The 21,016-nt window shown below is 42.4% G+C and overlaps 1 protein-coding gene across 3 annotated transcripts in view; it reads right to left on the bottom strand.

Annotated features, from left to right (window-relative positions):
• Positions 1-21,016, bottom strand: part of creb3l2 (cAMP responsive element binding protein 3-like 2) — a 118,680-nt gene that overhangs the window by 15,923 nt on the left and 81,741 nt on the right. For all 3 annotated transcript variants that reach the window (XM_069903191.1, XM_069903192.1, XM_069903193.1), the window contains 4 exons: positions 20,611-20,669; positions 13,301-13,369; positions 9,020-9,119; positions 5,048-5,174 (listed from right to left, as the gene is read on the bottom strand). In XM_069903191.1, coding sequence (XP_069759292.1) covers positions 5,048-5,174; positions 9,020-9,119; positions 13,301-13,369; positions 20,611-20,669 — 355 coding nt within the window. The remainder of the gene's footprint in view (positions 1-5,047; positions 5,175-9,019; positions 9,120-13,300; positions 13,370-20,610; positions 20,670-21,016) is intronic.

The raw sequence follows: 21,016 nt of genomic DNA, 5'->3' as shown, positions 1-21,016 counted from the left end.
TTACGTGTCCTACCCAATCTCTCTTTAATTTCTTGTGCTCCAATTCAGTTAAGTGTGTTTCTTGGACAAATGCTATATCAATTTTTTCTTTTTTCAGTAAATTTAGCAGTTTCTTCCTTTTAATTTGGTTATGTATTCCGTTAATATTTAAAGTCAAATAGTTCAGCGTAGCCATTTTATACTTTGTTTATCTTCCCTTTCCGTTTCTCCATCATTACCTTTCCTTCTTATCCATTTCTGCTTTCTTGTTTTGAACACTTTATAAGACAACATTTCTAAAACATCAAACATTTTCCCTATTCTCCTGTTTAAAACTTCTTTAACCCCATTCTCCCCTCCCCCTCCTGAGTTGTCCTTTATCCCTTGTCGGATAACCACATCTCCCCTCTCCATTTGGATTTGTAAATTCACTCGCAAACGTCAGCTGATTTTGCAGTGACCGTAACTCCTCCCCACCCAGCCCCCCCCAGAAAAGATTTCAATTTTCATATGTAACAAAGGTCACTCTTTTAATTCCCTCCTTATTCCCTCTATTCCATTTCCCTCCCTTATTAATTCTTGTCTATACTCTATATATTTTCCTCTAAATACGGATACATTCATGTATGCACACTATATATATACACACATATACCCCTTTACACACATACATATAGATCGTGGTCATTTTTACTCTTATTACATGTCTACATCTCTCTGCTTGTTTTGTAGTTGTTCTGCAAATTTCCTTGCTTCCTCTGGATCCGAGAATAGTCTGTTTTGTTGCCCTGGAATAATTATTTTAAGTACCGCTGGGTACCTTAACATAAATTTATATCCTTTTTTCCATAAGATCGTTTTCGCTGTATTGAACTCCTTCCTCTTCTTCAGGAGTTCAAAACTTATGTCTGGATAGAAAAAAAATTTTTGACCTTTATATTCCAGTGGCTTTTTGTCCTCTCTTACTTTCTTCATTGCTTTCTCCAATATATTTTCTCTTGTTGTATATCTTAAGAATTTTACTAAAATGGATCTTGGTTTTTGCTGCGGTTGTGGTTTCGGGGCTAAAATTCTATGTGCCCTCTCTATTTCCATTTCTTCCTGTAATTTTGGTCTTCCCAGGACCCTGGGGATCCAATCTTTTATAAATTCTGTCATATTCTTGCCTTCTTCATCTTCCTTAAGGCCCACTATCTTTATATTATTTCTTCTATTATAGTTTTCTATTATATCTATCTTCTGAGCTAACAGCTCCTGTGCTTCTTTAGCTTTTTTATTAGATTCTTCTAATTTCTCTTTTAAGTCTTTTACTTCCATATCTACAAATGTTTCTCGTTTTTCCATATTTTCCACTCTTCTGCATTCTTAATTCTTCTTTTTATCTCATCAAATTCTTGTAATTTCCATTCATTCACCGATTCCATATATTCTTTAAAAAAAAGATACATCCATTGTCTTGCTTTTCTCTTCTTCTTCCACTTCTTTCTGTTCTTCTTCTTCTTCCTCTGGGTTGACCATCTGTTGTTTCCTTGTTTTCTTTTTACCCTCTTCTTTCTTGTTGTCGTAATTGTCTGTGTTCTGCACCTGCTGCTGTGCTGCAGGTGTCTCTCTCAGCTGTGGAGATCGACTCCGCAGCTGTTCCTCCCTCCCGTCAGTGTGTTTTTTTTCATGCGCATCACGCATGGGCGACTCCTCGCGCATGCGCGGTTGCGCACTTTTACTCGGCTCTACGAGCCATTTTTGTAGTCCCGAGCCCGGGACCTCCACTGACCTGTGGGAGCGGGCCTCTCTCTCCGCGGCGGGCCTCTTCGGACAGGTAAGGCCTTCACCTTCTTCTTCCGACGTCTTTCCTTTTCTTCCCGTTGTTTTTGGTTTTTCTTTCTTCGCTGCCATTTTCTTCACACTTTTACTTTCACTTTGTTTTGGTTTTTAAGTTTGTGCCTTTGCTTTTTCTCTATCTTTTTTTTAACTTTTCTGGAGAGGGCTGGAGTTCCCCTACCGGCCACTACTCCATCACGTGACTCCTCTTGCTGGACATTTTCAACATCAAAATGTGCTGCCCAACTTTTGGAAGTCAAGAATGGGGTGAAGTGGTTGTGGGTCAAGAGATGGAGATTGACAAAAGGGGCCTATTTGGACTTGAATTGTGAAGAGCTGCACAGTTTAAAAGCTGGCAGGCAAAGGTTGGAGTGGATAAGAGAATGAATTGATCAGCAGACGGGAAGAAGGATGAAGGGTAAACTCAACAGGGCTGCCACTTCAGAAGACTTGAGACCTGTGTGTATGAGGTGACAAGCAGTTCAGAGAGAGGAATGGATCAGGACACACTGTTTCAAAAGGGGACATCACTGAACAAGCAAAGGAATTCAGAGTGGTTTATTTCATTTATACATCAATCCCATCTTTCCTAAAAGGCCACAAATTGTGTTCATGTCTTTAGCCTTGAGGTAAACTTTATACACAAGTTTTCCTTAGTCAAATGTAGTTTACTTAGGGCAGCATGGTTATTAAAGTGGTCAGTACAACATTATTATAGCGCCAGGGATCAGGACTAGGGTTCAAATCCTGCATGGGTTTCCCCACCCCCCCCCCCACAAGGGGCTCTGGTTTCATCTCACTTGTCAAAACATACTAGCGGTTGTAGGTCAATTGGGTGGCACTGGCTTGTGGGCTGAACAGGCCTATTACTGTGCAGCATGTAAATAAATAAATCTCTAATTTTACTCCTCAGGTCCAAGAAACAGTTGAACAGAACTTGGAGAAAGAGTTTAGAATAATATCTTTAATATTCAAACATAATGCAAAGAACTCCACATTTATTCTATTGCTCTCAGTTCTCTATTTGATTATATAGCCATCATAATTTTCAACCTTGCATTGGCAATATTCACTTAGTTTTGGAGAAATAAAGCAATTGTTTACCCGAGTATTCATTATTTCTGATGCAAGTCTAACCCACTTGACAACAATTCTTTATTTAAAGTTTTGGGGCAGGTAAAGAAGAAATATATTAAAATTATCCCAAGGATACAAAGTTGGATTTTTTTTTGGAACAGAAGAGGTTGTTATCTGGGCAATATCTGGTTGTAGAGGGATGAACGTGAACTTTATTTTACATACAATGAGGAAAAAACTGCCAGGAAATGAGTGGAGAGATTAAATTGTGGCATTCAAAAAGGGAGCTTGATGAGTATTTAAGGAGGAGGAAATTTTCAGGGGTGTGTTATATGGCAATTTTACAAACCAGGTATCCCCGGTATGTTATATGCATGTGCTTGCCATACGAGAATACTTTTACATGTTGAAAGAATGGGCACAATTAATAGTGGACAAGGGAAATTGAATGGCAATTTATAGAGAGCTTGGGAACATAATAGCGACATTGAAAGAACGTGCACAATTAATAGTGACCGTGGGAAAGACGTGCTGATAATTCATAGAGAGTGCGGGAATATTACAGCGAGTTTGAGTATAATAGCAGCAATGAAAGAACACGCACAATTTATAGCAGGCATGGGAAATTTTAATCTTGGGTATATTTCTTTGTACTGAATGCCATGGTATTCCTATGAACAGGACATTCTGGCTAGGGCAATGCACCTTATCAATATGAATTGCCCAGACCCCTCCCCAAGGGAGGAGATTAACATATCAAATGCCTCTGATTTGAGACAACATTGGAATTAAAATCCTGCTCAACTCTGAACTCTGTCTTCGATCTATTTAATGGATTCCTCTCCAAAGGTTCTTAATGTATTGCAGCAGGATATCCTCTATCTAATAGATGATTGACACCTCTGGGGAAGTTGATTGGGTGTTAAATGTGAGATTAAATGTGGCAGCCTTGGCGAGTCTGTTGTCTATCTCGTTGTCGATCCTTGCATCTGATGAAATGGTGCAGCCGAGATAGGTAAACTGGTTGACCGTTTTGAGTTTTGTGTGCCCGATGGAGATGTGGGGGGGTATGACAACAGACTCGCCAAGGCAAATAGCGCCTTTGGAAGACTACACAAAAGAGTCTGGAAAAACAACCAACTGAAAAACCTCACAAAGATAAGCGTATACAGAGCCGTTGTCATACCCACACTCCTGTTCGGCTCCGAATCATGGGTCCTCTACCAGCATCACCTACGGCTCCTAGAACGCTTCCACCAGTGATGTCTCCGCTTCATCCTCAACATTCATTGGAGCGACTTCATCCCTAACATCGAAGCACTCGAGATGGCAGAGGCCGACAGCATCGAATCCACGCTGCTGAAGATCCAACTGCGCTGGGTAGGTCACGTCTCCAGAATGGAGGTCCATCGCCTTCCCAAGATCGTGTTATATGGCGAGCTCTCCACTGGCCACCGTGACAGAGGTGCACCAAAGAAGAGGTACAAGGACTGCCTAAAGAAATCTCTTGGTGCCTGCCACATTGACCACTGCCAGTGGGCTGATATCACCTCAAACCGTGCATCTTGGCGCCTCACAGTTCAGCAGGCAGCAACCTCCTTTGAAGAAGACCACAGAGCCCACCTCACTGACAAAAGGCAAAGGAGGAAAAACCCAACACCCAACCCCAACCAACCAATTTTCCCCTGCAACCGCTGCAACCGTGTCTGCCTGTCCTGCATCGGACTTGTCAGCCACAAACAAGTCTGCAGCTGACCTGGACATTTACCCCCTCCATAAATCTTCGTCCGCGAAGCCAAGCCAAAGAAATGTGGCAGATACTTGTATGTGCTTTGTCTTATGTCCTATTTAATTGCAAATTGATTCTGCCAGTCAGAATTTAGAATACTACATACAAATTATTATTTTCTTTTAAAAACACACAATTCATGATTTTCTGCACGTTATATGCATGAAAATATGGTAACTGGGTTGTCTTACATTGAGCTCGTAAGGACTTGATAGGCATTTTGATTTGCATTTTGTGCTATTCCATTCTATGAACTAGAAATAAAGCTGCTATCAATGATCTATTTAGGATTCAGGAAAATTCAGCTCCATCAGAAATCAGAGAAAATGAAAGTGCATTCCAGTCTGCCAGCTTCTTCTAATAGCTTGGCTGCCTTTTACTTACCAGTGGCTGTGTAGGATTCTTGTGTGGAATCTTGAATGGGTACAACCGTTTTTGTCACAGAAGTGGAGAATGGGTCAAATTTGTTACTTAAACCCCCCAATGCAACAGCAAAGCACAGCACTACAATCTGCAACACAAAAAAAAAAGAACCAGTTTAATTGCAGAGATAAAAAAGAAAATGATGTGATAGTTCAGTCTATAAAATCATTTATTTGAGGTCACACAAATATTATTCAGCAATTTTGGTATTAAATTCCCATTATTATTATTAATGTTGCTTAGTCAAATTATTAGATACATCTTAATGGTAAAACATTTAAAAAAAAGTTGGGATGTTGCTATTTGCTAATTAGGTTGATCCTTCCCACTCAAAAGGTGAAGAAACAGGGCTAGAGATGGGGGTTGATGCTGGGCACCCAAACAGATGATAAAGCTTTTTAAAAAAAAAAGAAAAATGGTTAGCGCAACACTATTACAGCGCCAGCGATTGTGGTTCAAACCCCTGCTGCCTGCAAGGATCTTGTACATTCTCCCTGTGTCTGCGCAGGTTTCCTCTGGTGCTCCGATTCCAGCCCTCCCATCTAAAATGGACAGGGTTATAGGTTAATTAGTGTATTTGAAAGCATGGGCTTGTGGGCTGGAAGGGCCTGTTACTATGCTGTATATCGAAATTTAAAATTTAGTGGAACTGCAAAGCAGTGGTGAGCCTGGCCAACTTGTAACATCACAAACAGCTGCCCACAGGCCAATCTCTTCTACTTTGGCTTGGCTTCACGGACGAAGATTTATGGAGGGGTAATGTCCATGTCAGCTGCAGGCTCATTTGTAGCTGACAAGTCCGATGCGGGACGGGCAGACACGGTTGCAGCGGTTGCAGGGGAAAATTGGTTGGCTGGGGTTGGGTGTTGGGTTTTTCCTCCTTTGTCTTTTGGCAGTGAGGTGGGCTCTGCGATCTTCTTCAAAGGAGGTTGCTGCCTGCCGAACTGTGAGGCGCCAAGATGCACGGTTTGAGGTGATATCAGCCCACCGGCGGTGGTCAATGTGGCAGGCACCAAGAGATTTCTTTAGGCAGTCCTTGTACCTCTTCTTTGGTGCACCTCTGTCACGGTGGCCAGTGGAGAGCTCGCATATAACACGATCTTGGGAAGGCGATGGACCTTCATTCTGGAGACGTGACCTACCGAGCGCAGTTGGATCTTCAGCAGCGTGGATTCGATGCTGTCGGCCTCTGCCATCTCGAGTGCTTCGATGTTAGGGATGAAGGCGCTCCAATTAATGTTGAGGATGGAGCGGAGACAACGCTGGTGGAAGCGTTCTCGGAGCCTTAGGTGATGCCGGTAGAGGACCCATGATTCGGAGCCGAACAGGAGTGTGGGTATGACAAGGCTCTGTATACGCTAATCTTTGTGAGGTTTTTCAGTTGGTTGTTTTTCCAGACTCTTTTGTGTAGTCTTCCAAAGGCGCTATTTGCCTTGGCGAGTCTGTTGTCTATCTCGTTGTCGATCCTTGCATCCGATGAAATGGTGCAGCTAAGATAGGTAAACTGGTTGACCGATTTGAGTTTTGTGTGCCCGATGGAGATGTGGGGGGGCTGGTTGTCATGGTGGGGAGCTGGCTGATGGAGGACCTCAGTTTTCTTCAGGCTGACGTCCAGGCCAAACATTTTGGCAGTTTCCGCAAAACAGGACGTCAAGCGCTGAAGAGCTGGTTCTGAATGGGCAACTAAAGCAGCATCGTCTGCAAAGAGTAGTTCTCGGACACGTTGCTCTTGTGTCTTGGTGTGAGCTTGCAGGCGCCACAGGCCAATAACCACAACATAACTGCCCACATTAATTGGTCTTCCCATTACAAAAGCCGAAAAATCACCTAGGATACAATTTCCAGATTCCAATAAAGGGGTTAAGATTTATTAACTATTATTAAAAAAGGTGCCGCACAATTCTGAAAAATACAAGTGCTTTTAGATAACAGAAGGGCAGACCAATATGATTGAACATAAACATTGTCATTGATGCAAGAGACAAAAAGTAAAAGAATACAGAACCATAGAGCATTACAGCACAAAAACCGGGTCCTTCGGCCCTTCTAGTCTGTGTCAAAGCTTTTTTGCCTCATCTCACTGACCTGTACTGAGTCCATTGCCCTCTATACCTCTTCCACCCATGTACCTATTCAAATTCTTCTTAAATGTTAAAATTGAGCCTTCATTCACCATCTCAGCTGGCAGCTCACTCCACACTCTATGAAAAAGTTCCCCCCTAAACTTCTTCCCTTTCACCCTTAACTCATGTCCACTGGTTTGTATCTCATCAACGCTCAGTAGAAAAAGCCCATCTATCCCCCTCAATTTTAAATACCTTAATCAAATCTCCAATCGTTCTTCTACTCTAGGGAATACAGTCCTAACCTGTTTTAACCTTTCCCTGTAACTCAGTTCCTGAAGTCCGGGCAACATTCTAGTAAATCTTCTCTGCACTCTTTCTATCTTATTGATATCTTTCCTATAGTTAGGTAACCAAAACTGCACACAATGCCAAAATCTTGCTTTACAAGTCTATTCACCTGTGACACCACTTTCAGGAATTATGTATCTATATTCCCAGATTCCTCTGTTCTACCACACTCCTCAGTGCCCTACCATTTACCATGTATGTCCTTTCTTTGTTGGTCCATCCAAAATGTAACACCTCACACTTGTCTGCATTAAATTCCATCTTCCATTTTTCAGCCCATTTTTCCAGCTGGTCCAGATCCCTCTGCAAGCTTTGAAAACCTTCTTCGCTGTCCACCACACCTCCAATCTTAGTGTCATCTGCACACTTGCTGATATAATTTACCATATTATCATCCAGATCATTGATACAGATAACAAACAATGGTCCCAGCAACAATCTCTTAGGCACACATTAGACACAGTCCTCCAGACTCTGGCTTCTCCCATCCAGCTATTGTCAAATTCAGTTCACTACTTCACCATGAACACCTAGCATTTGAACTTTCCTGACAAACCTCCCATATGTCAAAGGCCTTACTAAAATCTATGCAGACACACATTCACAACCTTTTCTTTATCAACTTTCCTGGTAAACTCCTCGAAAAACTATTCAAGATTGGTTAAATGCGACCTACCATGCACAAAGCCAAGTTGACTGCCCATAATCAGTTCTGGCTATCCAAAAAAACTGTATATCCTATCTCTTAGAACACCTTCCAACCATTTACCTACTACTGATGTCAGGCTCACCGACCTATAATTTCCAGGGTTACTTTTTGAGCCTTTTTTTAAACAATGGAACAATGTGAGGTACTCTCCAATCCTTCAGTGCCACACCTGTGACTATTTCATTAAATATTTCTGCCAGAGCCCCTGCAATTTCTACACTAACCCCTCTCAAGGTCAGAGGGAATATCTTGTCAGACCACGGGGATTTATCCACCCTTATTTGCTTTAAGGGTGAGCACTTCCTCCTCTTTAATCTGTATAGGTTCCATGACCTCACTGCTTGTTTTCCTTACTTTCCAGACTCTGTGCCCATTTCTGGAATGAATACAGATGAAAAAAAACCATTGCTTTAGCCTGGAGGCTAGCCTGCTCATGTCATGGAATTACTCCTTAAAGGTTGAAGTAAATATAATAAAACTATTTGCAGGCATCTCAAGCTTTTGAGCAAGGCACAGCAAACCTAATAATCAAAGTACAAAAAAAAAGCATTCAAATGTTTAGAGATTGACAGACTACCAAATAACATGTTACTCTCCTATAGTACAAAATTACTATTTGCTGAATTGGGACAAGTTACTCTGGTCAATTGCTGGGGATACTTCAGTGGACACATGACAGAGAAAGAACAGTAAACATGGATAAAATATCACAAAATGCATCCCTTTTACGTCTGCATATAACCTGGCCTTAGTTTCACACAGAGTACTAGAACAATGAGAAACATTCAACAAAACAGCCTTGGTTCTCACCATTAGACAGGTGCTGGTTTGTGTACTGGCCATCTTGCAGGATCTGGGCACCTTCCCAGCCACCAGAACCTGGAGACCCTGGAGTTGCTGGAGTAAGGATCTAAGAAAATAAAACATTTATTACCATCATTTAATGCCAGAAAAGAATTGCATGCAATAACTTTAGAAAGTTAAAAAAAATATATATACAGTTTTCTCAGGATTAACCTTCCAATAAAGCAGTAAAATATGGGCATGCACAATGACATTACCCAGTCAGACCAAGTAGTAGTTTTCTTCTCAGGGGGTGGTCATTATTATTCATTTCATGACAGACGGGCATCTAATTATAATACAACAAATGGCCAATGACCAGCTTAGCGTGTGGAAATTCAGACTATTTTCTAACATTAAATCAGATAGTAAATTATATTTTACCCATTCAGGCTGAGAACGTGTACTAAACAATTTAAAATCTTTTATATGGTCACTAATCAGTTGGCTGCTCGTTTCTTTTACCAGGAATAGACACCCAACAAAGCACATCCTTTCCAACATCTTTTCTTTTTACCCAAATTTCAGATTTCCAACTTCTGCATGACTTTGCCTTTGTAAGTTCATGGAAACTGTTGTTGCAATAAAAGCAGGTCTTACTTTATGTGGAAAAGCAATTCAATATTAATGCTTTAAACTCAATAGGCACTGTTGTACACGTTAAGATGTTGAAACTGGTTTGATCCATTTAAAATGTAAAGACACAAATGCTGGAGGAAGTCAACAGGTCTCACAGCATCCATCGGAGGTAAAGATATATAACTGATGTTTCAGGCCTGATATATCAATATATACCTTGAAGACAGGTTCAGGCCTGGACACTGTGAGACCTGTTGAGTTCCTCCAGCATTTGTGTTTTTACTACAACCACATTGTCTGCACACTTTTGAGCTTCAATGGGCTCATCCAAACTAGCCAGAGCTAGAAGACAACCTTTCAAACAGCATTAATATTTATTGCAGGAAGATGCTGTCAAAAGGTTCAAAACATGACCACTTGTGGAGCATTCAAAACAGAAATTCTTCTTTGGCTTGGCTTCGCGGACGAAGATTTATGGAGGGGGTAAATGTCCACGTCAGCTGCAGGCTCGTTTGTGGCTGACAAGTCCGATGCGGGACAGGCAGACACGGTTGCAGCGGTTGCAGGGGAAAATTGGTTGGTTGGGGTTGGATGTTGGGTTTTTCCTCCTTTGCCTTTTGTCAGTGAGGTGGGCTCTGCGGTCTTCTTCAAAGGAGAAATACTCATGAAATAAAACCATATTTAATTTGTATTAATTGTTAAAATGCAGTACTAGTGCTGTACTATTACAACTTTAATAAAACTATTGATATAATAGCATTGTGGTTAAATTACTTGACTGGTAAGCAGATGGCTGCACTATTCATTTGGAGGCCCAACATCTAAAAGGAAAAGAAGAATTCAAATTCACCCATTTAAGTACAGATGGAATGAAAATCTAGCATTATTAATGGAAAAATTGCTGGATTAGTAAAAAAAAATTGATAATTTTCAGGCAAAGAAATGTGCTGTCATTATCTGGTTTGGCCTGTTGCTCCAGATCCAAGGCCAGTAGGAATATGGTTCATCTGGAAAAAGGCCCAGCAAGCTACTTCAGTGGCAAATGGATATGTGCAATAAATTTTGAACTTATCAACAAGCAAAGGGAATTCCTGCCTGGCAGATTAAAAATTACAGTACTGTAGAAGTCCAAAAATCTAGATGCCAGAAATCCAGATCCTGAGAACCCAGACCCTTTGAAAACTCTCATACTTTTTAAAATGTGCAGGCTTTTGTGTGCGTGTATGCGCAGCGCCACAGATACACAGTGGCAACTAGCTACCATGCAGCAGAAGTTGCGGAAATGAATGAACAAACATTTTTTTTTGTACTTTGTATTTTATGAAAATGTCTTGTTAATAAATTTAAAAAAAATCAATGTGTATAAAATGACCTGCTTTTATTTGTATACCTTATTTTTTTCTTTTACAATGTTCATTTTAAACAATTTCAAGCATTACATTATTTTATTTTGTTGAGTTTACTTTAATGTTTTGATAAATTAAGCATGTTTTATTTGTAATGAATAAACTATCAACATTTACCTGTTTATCTCTGCTTTATTCCTCCTTAAATTTGAATTTTAAAAATACTCCCCAAGAATCCAGAAAATCCTGACCGATCCAATCCCCAAGTAGTCTGGATTTTCAGGCTTCTACTGCACTTAGAAATTTGAGCCTTTAGTCTGAGATATGATGAAAAGCAGTTACACAGTTGATTAAGATTTTTGCAATGGCTGTAACTGGAAAGCATTTATTGCCAAGAAATTAGCTAGTTCATCTAAAGGCTCATTACTCAGTGGGATCATTTTGGACTAAAGGTTGGCTCTTCATCCATCTCCCCCTTCCTTCTCAGTTCCTCACTCACATCTCCACTCTCAGCCTTTTCCTCCTCATATTGGTCTTGCTCCCTTCCCCATCTTTCTCCCTGGCCCATACTTTCCCAACTCAGGGGCGGCACAGTTTGCATAATGCTGTTACAGCGGCTGTGGTCGGGAATGGGGTTCGAATCATGTGCTGTGGGAGCTTGTAAATTCTCCCGTATCTGAGTTTCCCCTGGGGACTCCGGTTTCCTTCTACCCTTAAAATAAAAGTACCAGGGTAGGTCAATTGGGTGTAATTAGGCAGCTCAGGCTTATACTGTGCTGTATGTTTAAATTTATAATAAAAAAATTTAAATTAAAACTATTATTTAAGATTCAATTTATTGTCATAGTAATAAAACCGTGTCCTATTACATGAAATTTCTTTTTGCCTGCTGCAAGGCAGACAGATTTGCTATCGGCAGGGATTGCACAGTTTTACAGTCAGCCTTGGTCATATTTCTAACCCTTCTTCATTTGTCTTTCCCACCCTCCTCCCACTGGGTCTTTCCCCTAAATTTTTATTCCTCCTTCCTTCCCTTCCTCTTCGCCCCTGCCACATCAGGGGCAGCAAGGTTTATCTGGATGTTGTGGACGAGTTGTATTTTCATGCTTTTAGTCTCACTGTCCTCATGCCAGCCATCAGGTGCCTACCTAAACTAATCCCATTTCCCAGCATTTGGCCAGGAGCTGCTATGCCATGGTACTTCAAGTTTTGATGTGTACTGCCCAATGTTGCTGAAGCATCTGTCTCCACCACTTCTCAGGCAGTGCATTCCATCTCTGATTGAATGTTTTTTGTCTCCACATCCCCCAACCAGTGAGATAAATTAAAGCAGCTAACATTATTCATTTCCCAAGCAGAATAGAAGCGGATATTCAGAACCTTTAAGTCATGAATGCTGTTTATTTCTTCATGGTAACGTGGCCCACAAATCCTTTTGATTTATTTTATGGAGGGCATTTAAACTTGTTCTCAAACTTTCTTATTCAAGTCCACAAAACTGAAGCCAGTCATAATTTTTATATGTACTGCAAGCATATATATTTGAGAGAAGTAGGCTACTTAAGATCAATATGGGTGCAGGGGTCAACTGGCTGCTAAAATCATTTTGAGAGTACAGCAAGCTGCATTGTTAGTCCTGGCAGCCAGATTTCCTGATGAAGGCAGTTTCTGGGACCATGCTGGAATGAACAGTGTGTCCCAGTCCAGGCAGCCAGCGAGTTTAAGACAACATCTGAAAACTCAAAAATTGATGCTAATTATTTTAAAGCTAGAAATAAACAAGCATTATAGCCTGTGTTCATCACAAGATGTGGGAGTCAAGGGTGCATGGGTCTCATTTTCCAGCGAGCAACATGTTCTGTTCTGCTGCCATATGCTCTATTGGGTGACAAAAGATATTGTAAGAGCAAGCAAGGGGGAGAGCACACGCATGAGGGAGGGAACAGAAGATTGGGTGGGGGGGAAATGGAGATGCTGGAAATGTTGGAGAAGGGACAAAGAGGGAGGGTGACAGAATCTCGAAGCAACTTCTGTCTGAAAGCACTGATTTGGTTCGACGGATGGTTTGCATCAGCCCATAAACAGACTTCAATTCCTCTCAGTTTGGCTTAATCCCAACGTTCAGCAGGTAGAAACAGACTGGACTTGTCTGTCTAACACTACCTTAACCAAACTCATCTCTTCTTGTGATTAATTCTTTTTAAAAACTATTTTAAATTGTTTTTATTTAAAATTGCTCAACGGTTCTGGTATAAATGTTTTAGTTAATTTGTTAGGGGTAAATTATTATAAAGTAAAACACAAAACATGGCACATGTATTACCTGTTTGCCTTTTCCAGATTTTCCACCTTTTTACGGAGTTCACTGTTTTCATTTGAACAGGATTCCACTCTAGACACAAAACAGTGAGACAATGACAAGAAACAACAATCAATCTTGCCACTTTGTCAAGGATTAAACATTCAATCTAACTTGTTTGCATTATCCCAGAAGAAAGTGACAAATAGTAATTTACTTGTTGACAATCTGAGAGAAAGCAAATGGTAATTCAACAAACTGATTTCAAACAAGAAACACATATTTATCTTTAGAAATCTATTTTTTATTTTCCCATAGGTATGATAGATGGACTATGCAGATCTCAAACTTCTATCAATTTCACTCCAAGCAAGTGTCCCTTTGTTATACATCTCCCTTGGACTAGACTGGCACTTTCTTCTAGTTGTGAACACGGATATTTGTGGGCTTTGTTCCCCCCCTTGAGATGTTTTGTCATTCAATTAGATCACAACTGATCTGTGACATAACTCCACATTCTTTCATACCTTGGAGTTACTAAAAATTAATAATTGACCTAGCATTATTTTCCATTTGCCAACAGAAATAATAGTTGTCTAAGCGAGAGTATTTGGAAAAATTTCTTGATCTTTGTTTTTTTAGACTATGACTCATTGTCCCAGATTCCTCAACCAAAGGGAACTCATTTAATCTACTTAAAGTCTCCATGACATCAAGAAAATTTCAATCAAATCATCGCTTAACCTTCCAAGTTCTAGGAAGCACAGCCATTGTTTATGCAGCCTCTTGTTATAATGTAATCCTTGATAGCCATGTTTCATTCTGGTAATATTATGCTGCATTCCTTTCTTGGTTTATGAATCCTTCCTAATAAGGAGTGTCTGGAATTGCTTCAGGTACTTCAGATATAATATCACCAGGCCTTTGTACAACTGCAGTGTAATCTCTCTTCTTCTATCACATTCCTATAGATGCAAACACCACATTATTATTTTCATATGTTCATATTTTAATGATTTATGTATATTTGTAGTTTAATATTTCCAAATACAATGTTTTTGGTGTTGCCCATCTTGGAGTTGTAGACAAAGATAAATCCAATCCACAAACAGACCTCTGTTTGGGAGTGTATGAGGACATACAAAAGAAGAGTGGTGTGCTGCAGGTATATTTTGTTGTATGAAATAGAAGGATTGGGGGAGAGAGGTAGAGGGGGTGAGCAAACTTTTGTTTTCGAGAGTCTCTATCTGGTGTCACCAGATATGAAAGCACATGGCCTGGAGCACCACATCAAGACCACTGGGTCCCCAGTGTTCACACAGGCATGGCACCTCCCGCAGGACAAATTCCTTCAAGCCAAGACCGAGTTTGCTGCCATGGAGGAGGTGGGTATCGTCTGCCGCTCAAACAGACCCTGGACGTTCCTGCTGCACGTGATCCAGAAGAACTCCGACGGTTGGCACCCTTGTGGCACCTCCATCCCAGATAGATACTCCATCCCACACGTCCAGGATTTTACCAAGAGGCTCCAGGACTGCCAGATCTTTTCCAAGGTGGATCTCATCAAAGGGTACGTTCAGATTCCAGTGCATCCTAACGACATCCCAAAAATAGTCATTATTACCTTTCCGTCTGAGTTCCTTTGGATACCTTCTGGTGTAAAGAACACAGCCCAGACGTTTCATCTTCATCTGGATGACATTCTCATCACCAGCCCTGACGCCAGCACACATAGGACATACCTGATCCGCCTTTTTGACAGGTTGAAGGAGTTTGGACTCGAGGTGAACCCTGCTAAGTGCCGGTTCAGCCTGGAATTCCTGGGACACCGTATCACCCGAGAGGGGCCACACCAATGCCAGATAAGGTGGAAACTATCCAATGTTTCCCCAGACTGAGCAGAATCAAAAACTGACAGGAATTCCTAGGGATGGTGAACTTTTCCTTCCAGGAGCAGCTTCCCTCATGCAACCCTATTTGACCTATTCAAACTCGACAACAAGGCGCTCCAGTGGACACGCAGAACTGTTGAAACATTCCAGGCAACCAAAGCGGCATTGGCGGAGGCCACACCTTAGGCTCATCCTGACTCTCCTCCCCTCGGCCCTTACAACAGACGCACTGGACAGAGCGATCAGCGTGGTGCTGGAGCAGAGGGGACAATGAGCAGTGGCGCCCCTGGCTTTCTTCAGCAAACATCTCCGGACACCACAAGTCAAATACAGCATGTTCGACCATGAGTTTTTGGCCCTATACCTGGCAATATGAATTTTCTGGTACATGTTAGAAGGAAGGGTTTTCATCGCCTACATAGACCACAAGCTACTCACCCATGCAGTCAGCAAGGTTTTGAACCAGTGGTTGGTGAGGCAACAGCGGCTCATTTCCTACAGTTCTGAGTATACAACAAACATTAGCAACGTCGCATGTAAATCTGACATGGTGGCAGATGCGATGTCCAGACCAGCCATCGCCGTTATCTCAGGAGGGCTCAATGTTGCTCAGCTAGCCAAAGACCAAGCAGAGGATGCGGATGTCCAGGCCTACTGGACATCCATCACCAGCCTGAAGGTTAGCGATTTCTGTCCTTCACTGGGGAGCCCAACTTTACTGTGCTTCCCCAGACCCATCCTACCCACGATCAGGCGACTGCGGGTGTTCGACCAAATTCACAGCATGTCACATCCTTCCATAAGGTCCACGGTCTGCCTCCTGCCTGACAAGTTTGTGTGGCATGGCCTTCGCCACGATGTAACACTCTTGGCCAAGACTTGTTTGGACTGTCAACACACCAAAGTGTACAGACACATCAAGGCTCTGGACCAGAGCTTTGACCATGTGCATGTGGATATCGTTGGCCCGATCCCCATGAACCTAGGTATGCGATATTTATTCATAGTAATTGACCGTTTTACCCATTGGCCGGAAGTGATACCCCTGCCCACATGCAACACAGAGATGTGCCAGAGCCTTCTCGTCCATTTGGGTCGCACGCTTTGGAGTCCCGACCCACATCACCTCAGACTGAGGGGCCCAGTTAACGTCCTTTCTCTGGGCCAACATTGCCAAGTTCTGTGGCAGCCAGTTACACTACACCATGGCGTACCATCCTCCGGCAAACGGTGTTGAATGTTTTCACCGCCACCTAAAAGCAACCCTGAAAGCTTGAGTGCAAGGCCCTAATTGGATGGACAAACTCTCATAGGTGCTGTTAGGAATTCACACAGCACCAAAAGACCTATTGGCATCATCAGCTGAGATGATGTGTGGCTCCCCGCTTACCATCCCAGGGGACATTCGCTTCAACTCTCCCAGCCCACAATCTAGATGTCCTCCAGGAAATTGAGGGAACAAACAGGTAGACAGAAACCTCCGCCACCTTCCCAACTTGGCTCTCCACCTCCCACGTTCCTGTGAACCTGCAGTCCACTGAATTCATTTTTGTTCAGAGAGAACAGCAAGGGACACCCCTACAATGGCCCATTCAAGGTGTTGCAGCACAATGATGGCATTTTCACATTGGACATTGGCAGGTGGCAGGACAGGTTTACCATTGGCTGCCTCAAGGCAGCGTATCTGGACTCAGGCCAGCCCACCCCAGATCAGACACAGAGGCTGCCTGCAGTACAGTAACTTGCTTAAAGGGTGTCAGTGATTCTGGGGGGGTTCGTGTAGAGGGCAAAGCGACCGAGCAGTAGAAGGGCCGAATCGCCACCCCAGTTGTCCGACTCAAGATGGCACAGGCCCCCTTCCCTTCGAAGAGAAGCCCACGGTTGGCGACATGCATTGCCCAGGGGACAGCGCTGTTTCCGTGTTGCGTGCTGCTGGACGCCGTGACGTGCTGACGTCACTTCCCAAGGCCAGCGTGCTCCCCACAGGAAGTGGGTGGTCTCCTCAAGCAGCATGAGGAATTCAAAATAAAGTTCAGTTACTGGTTCACCTCGTGCTGTGTGGACACCTCTCATTTTGGTAGCGTTGCCATTAGCAGGCACTACAATGTTATCAGTTCAAGTGCTTGGTGACCACTTCAAAAGCACTGAAAATCTTATTGAGTTTAGAACAAAAGGTACATAATTCTATCAATTTTAATTCAGGGAACTGATGTTTGCTCTTCCCACTACTTCGAAATATTAGAAAGGTGTTATCCCTTTGGGGCTTACTATTAAAATGATAATAATATTACTGACCCGTTTTTCTGGATCAGGGCTTAGTAGAAACTACTTGATTCTTGCCACTAAAGGTGCTGATGTGGAGAACAGTTACCATGGATTCAGGTACTTAACTTCAGAAACTATGGTGAAGGACTGCCAAGGGCCAGAAATAATGCAAGGACTGGCAGAAATGTTCCACCTAAGGCCTTGGTGAATGGGCATCTAGGAGGTGGACTGAAATTCTTAAAGTGAAGACCCATTGTCTTCTATTGGAGGCAATTTTCATAAAAGTAAAGAACCATTATAATTCTTTTCGGATAGCAAACACTAGTTTCGTCATACAAGTGAATTTTCGTAAAGCGAGCATTCATAAAGCGGGGTGATTGGAACCCTGTTGGGCTGGGATATATTATAGGCATCAGGCAGTGGGGGGGGGGGGGTCAGCTGTTTAAGTGCAGGTCATGTGCTTAACAGAGGGATGTGGAGGATATCAGTACCATGGGTTAGAGTGAGCAAGTCAATTAGTTAAAGGAGATCCCCACCTAAGATAGGCTCCCAGAGAACCTGCTTGGGAGACCCTTTTAAGACAGGTCCCTACCGAGCAAACAGAATTAAAACATCTGTTTGAGCTTGGTGTGCCCATAACAAGGCTGTTATGCCCTCAAACTAATCTCATCACACAACATTAAGAATTACATTATTATATGTCAGTCTGACAAGAAAAGCTTTAACATGAATGCCACAGCGATTGCCTAGCTGAGTTTCTGGAAAAACAGGATTTCATCTAAAAACTAATCATAATCTGTTCCACTCCAGGAAAAAAATCAATTTTTGCCAAGTGTGGCACTGAAAATAAAGCAAACAACATGATGTGATCCAATTTCTTTGACCATAAATGCAATTGTGTTGAAGATATCATTTTCAAAGTACAGTTACTGTGCTTTTGGTACGATGGCCTTTATAAATCGTAGCATAGAATATAGGAGCTGGGAGGAGATGCTGAGAATGTTTAAGGCTTTGGTGAGGCCAAGTTTGGAGTATTGTGTGCAGTTCTGGTCTCCAAATTCTAGGAAGGATATAAATAAGGTAGAGAGGATGCAAAGAAGGTTTACAAAAATGTTGCCTGGATTGCAGTATCTTGAATACAGAGAAAGATTGAGTAGATTGGGACTTTATTCATTGGAGCGTAGATTGAGAGGGGATTTGATAGAGGTATATAAAATTATGAAGGGAGTAGATGTGAATAGGCTCTTTCCCCTGAGGGTAGGGGAGATTGCTACAAGGGGTCATAAGTTAAGGGTTATGGGGCAAATATAAGAGGATGCTTCTTCACTCAGAGAGTGGTGGCTGAGTGGAATAATCTACCGGAAGAAGTAGTTGCAGCTGGGTCAATTCTGTCATTTAAGAGGAGGCTAGATGAGTACATACTAGAGCGCCTCGGATGCCCCCCCAAAGTTCCTCAACATGGTTATCCAACTGCACGAAAACCAACAAGGTCAGGTCAGATACAGCAATGAGCTCTCTGAACCCTTCTCCATTAACAATGGCGTGAAGCAAGGCTGCGTTCTCGCACCAACCCTCTTTTCAATCTTCTTCAGCATGATGCTGAAACAAGCCATGAAAGACCTCAACAGTGAAGACGCTGTTTACATCCGGTACCGCACGGATGGCAGTCTCTTCAATCTGAGGCGCCTGCAAGCTCACACCAAGACAAAAGAGCAACTTGTCCGTGAACTACTCTTTGCAGACGATGCCACTTTAGTTGCCCATTCAGAGCCAACTCTTCAGCGCTTGACGTCCTGTTTTGCGGAAACTGCCAAAATGTTTGGCCTGGAAGTCAGCCTGAAGAAAACTGAGGTCCTCCATCAGCCAGCTCCCCACCATGACTACCAGCCCCCCAACATCTCCATCGGGCACACAAAACTCAAATCGGTCAACCAGTTTACCTATCTCGGCTGCACCATTTCATCGGATGCAAGGATCGACAACGAGATAGACAACAGACTCGCCAAGGCAAATAGCGCCTTTGGAAGACTACACAAAAGAGTCTGGAAAAACAACCAACTGAAAAACCTCACATAGATTAGCGTATACAGAGCCGTTGTCATACCCACACTCCTGTTCGGCTCCAAATCATGGGTCCTTTACCGGCATCACCTACGGCTCCTAGAATGCTTCCACCAGCGTTGTCTCCACTCCATCCTCAACATTCATTGGAGCGACTTCATCTCCAACATCCAAGTACTCGAGATGGCAGAGGCCGACAGCATCGAATCCACGCTGCTGAAGATCAAACTGCGCTGGGTAGGTCACGTCTCCAGAATGGAGGACCATCGCCTTCCCAAGATCGTGTTATATGGCGAGCACTCCACTGGCCACCGAGACAGAGGTGCACCAAAGAAGAGGTACAAGGACTGCCTAAAGAAATCTCTTGGTGCCTGCCACATTGACCATCGCCAGTGGGCTGATATCACCTCAAACCGTGCATCTTGGCGCCTCACAGTTCAGCGGGCAGCAACCTCCTTTGAAGAAGACCGCAGAGCCCACGTCACTGCCAAAAGACAAAGGAGGAAAAACCCAACACCCAACCCCAACCAACCAATTTTCCCTTGCAACCGCTGCAACCGTGTCTGCCTGTCCCACATCGGACTTGTCAGCCACAAACGAGCCTGCAGCTGACGTGGACATTACCCCTCCATAAATCTTCGACCGCGAAGCCAAGCCAAAGAAAAGAGATGAGTACATGGATGATAGGGGGTTGGAGGATTATGGGCATGGGAGTGGGTAGGTGGAACTAGTGGAGTTTCACGTAGATCGGTGCGGACTAGAAGGGCCGTTGTGGCCTGTTTCCGTACTGTAAATAGTTATATGGTTATATGATTTCCCCAATTGTTTAACCATGTTGAGTGCAAATGGTTGAGCTTTTACTGTACAACGAGTGAATGAGAGAAAGGACAATTATTTTTAGTTCTATTATATTGGATAAGTAAAACTAAAGTGCAAATTATACCTGGTCATCTTCAAGCATTGCAATGTAGATTTTTGAAATTATCTGGATGATGTCAACATCATCTGTAATGTTGTAATCTTTCACAAAGACTAGGTGGTTACCAAGCAGGTTGACAGATTACAAAGAGGGAAAGGAGCGACGTAATCAAGCAAATGAATAAATTGCAGGCTTACTTTTTCTCCAGTGTATCCATGTATTCTTTCTTCTTTCTTCTGCTCTCTTGAGCGGAGATCTGCCAAAAACAAATATTATTGTGGCTTGCTTGCCATCTTGCAAAATCCAAAATTGAACACAGATGAGAAAGAATGAATTACTGACATTCAGTTCCACTTGAAAATTTCATCTGATTTGTGAGTCAGACAAAATAGCATTTACCAATAAGAGAGAGAGTGAAAAAACACAAATGTAATTTATTTTAGCTTTAGCTAATTTATTTTATTTAGCTTTGATCCTCAATCCACTGATTAATTTGTGATTTCATAAACATTTTGGTATTTCTGCATATTTGTATGCAATGTTTAATCATTAACTCAGATGAATTGATCTGCAAGTTTAAGACTTCCTAATAGTAAAACAAAA

This window comes from Narcine bancroftii, chromosome 11 (genome assembly GCF_036971445.1).
Source record: "Narcine bancroftii isolate sNarBan1 chromosome 11, sNarBan1.hap1, whole genome shotgun sequence".
NCBI classification, from domain to species: domain Eukaryota; kingdom Metazoa; phylum Chordata; class Chondrichthyes; order Torpediniformes; family Narcinidae; genus Narcine; species Narcine bancroftii.
The sequence above is the reverse complement of the archived record's forward strand: the minus strand, read 5'-3'. Positions and strand labels throughout refer to the sequence as shown.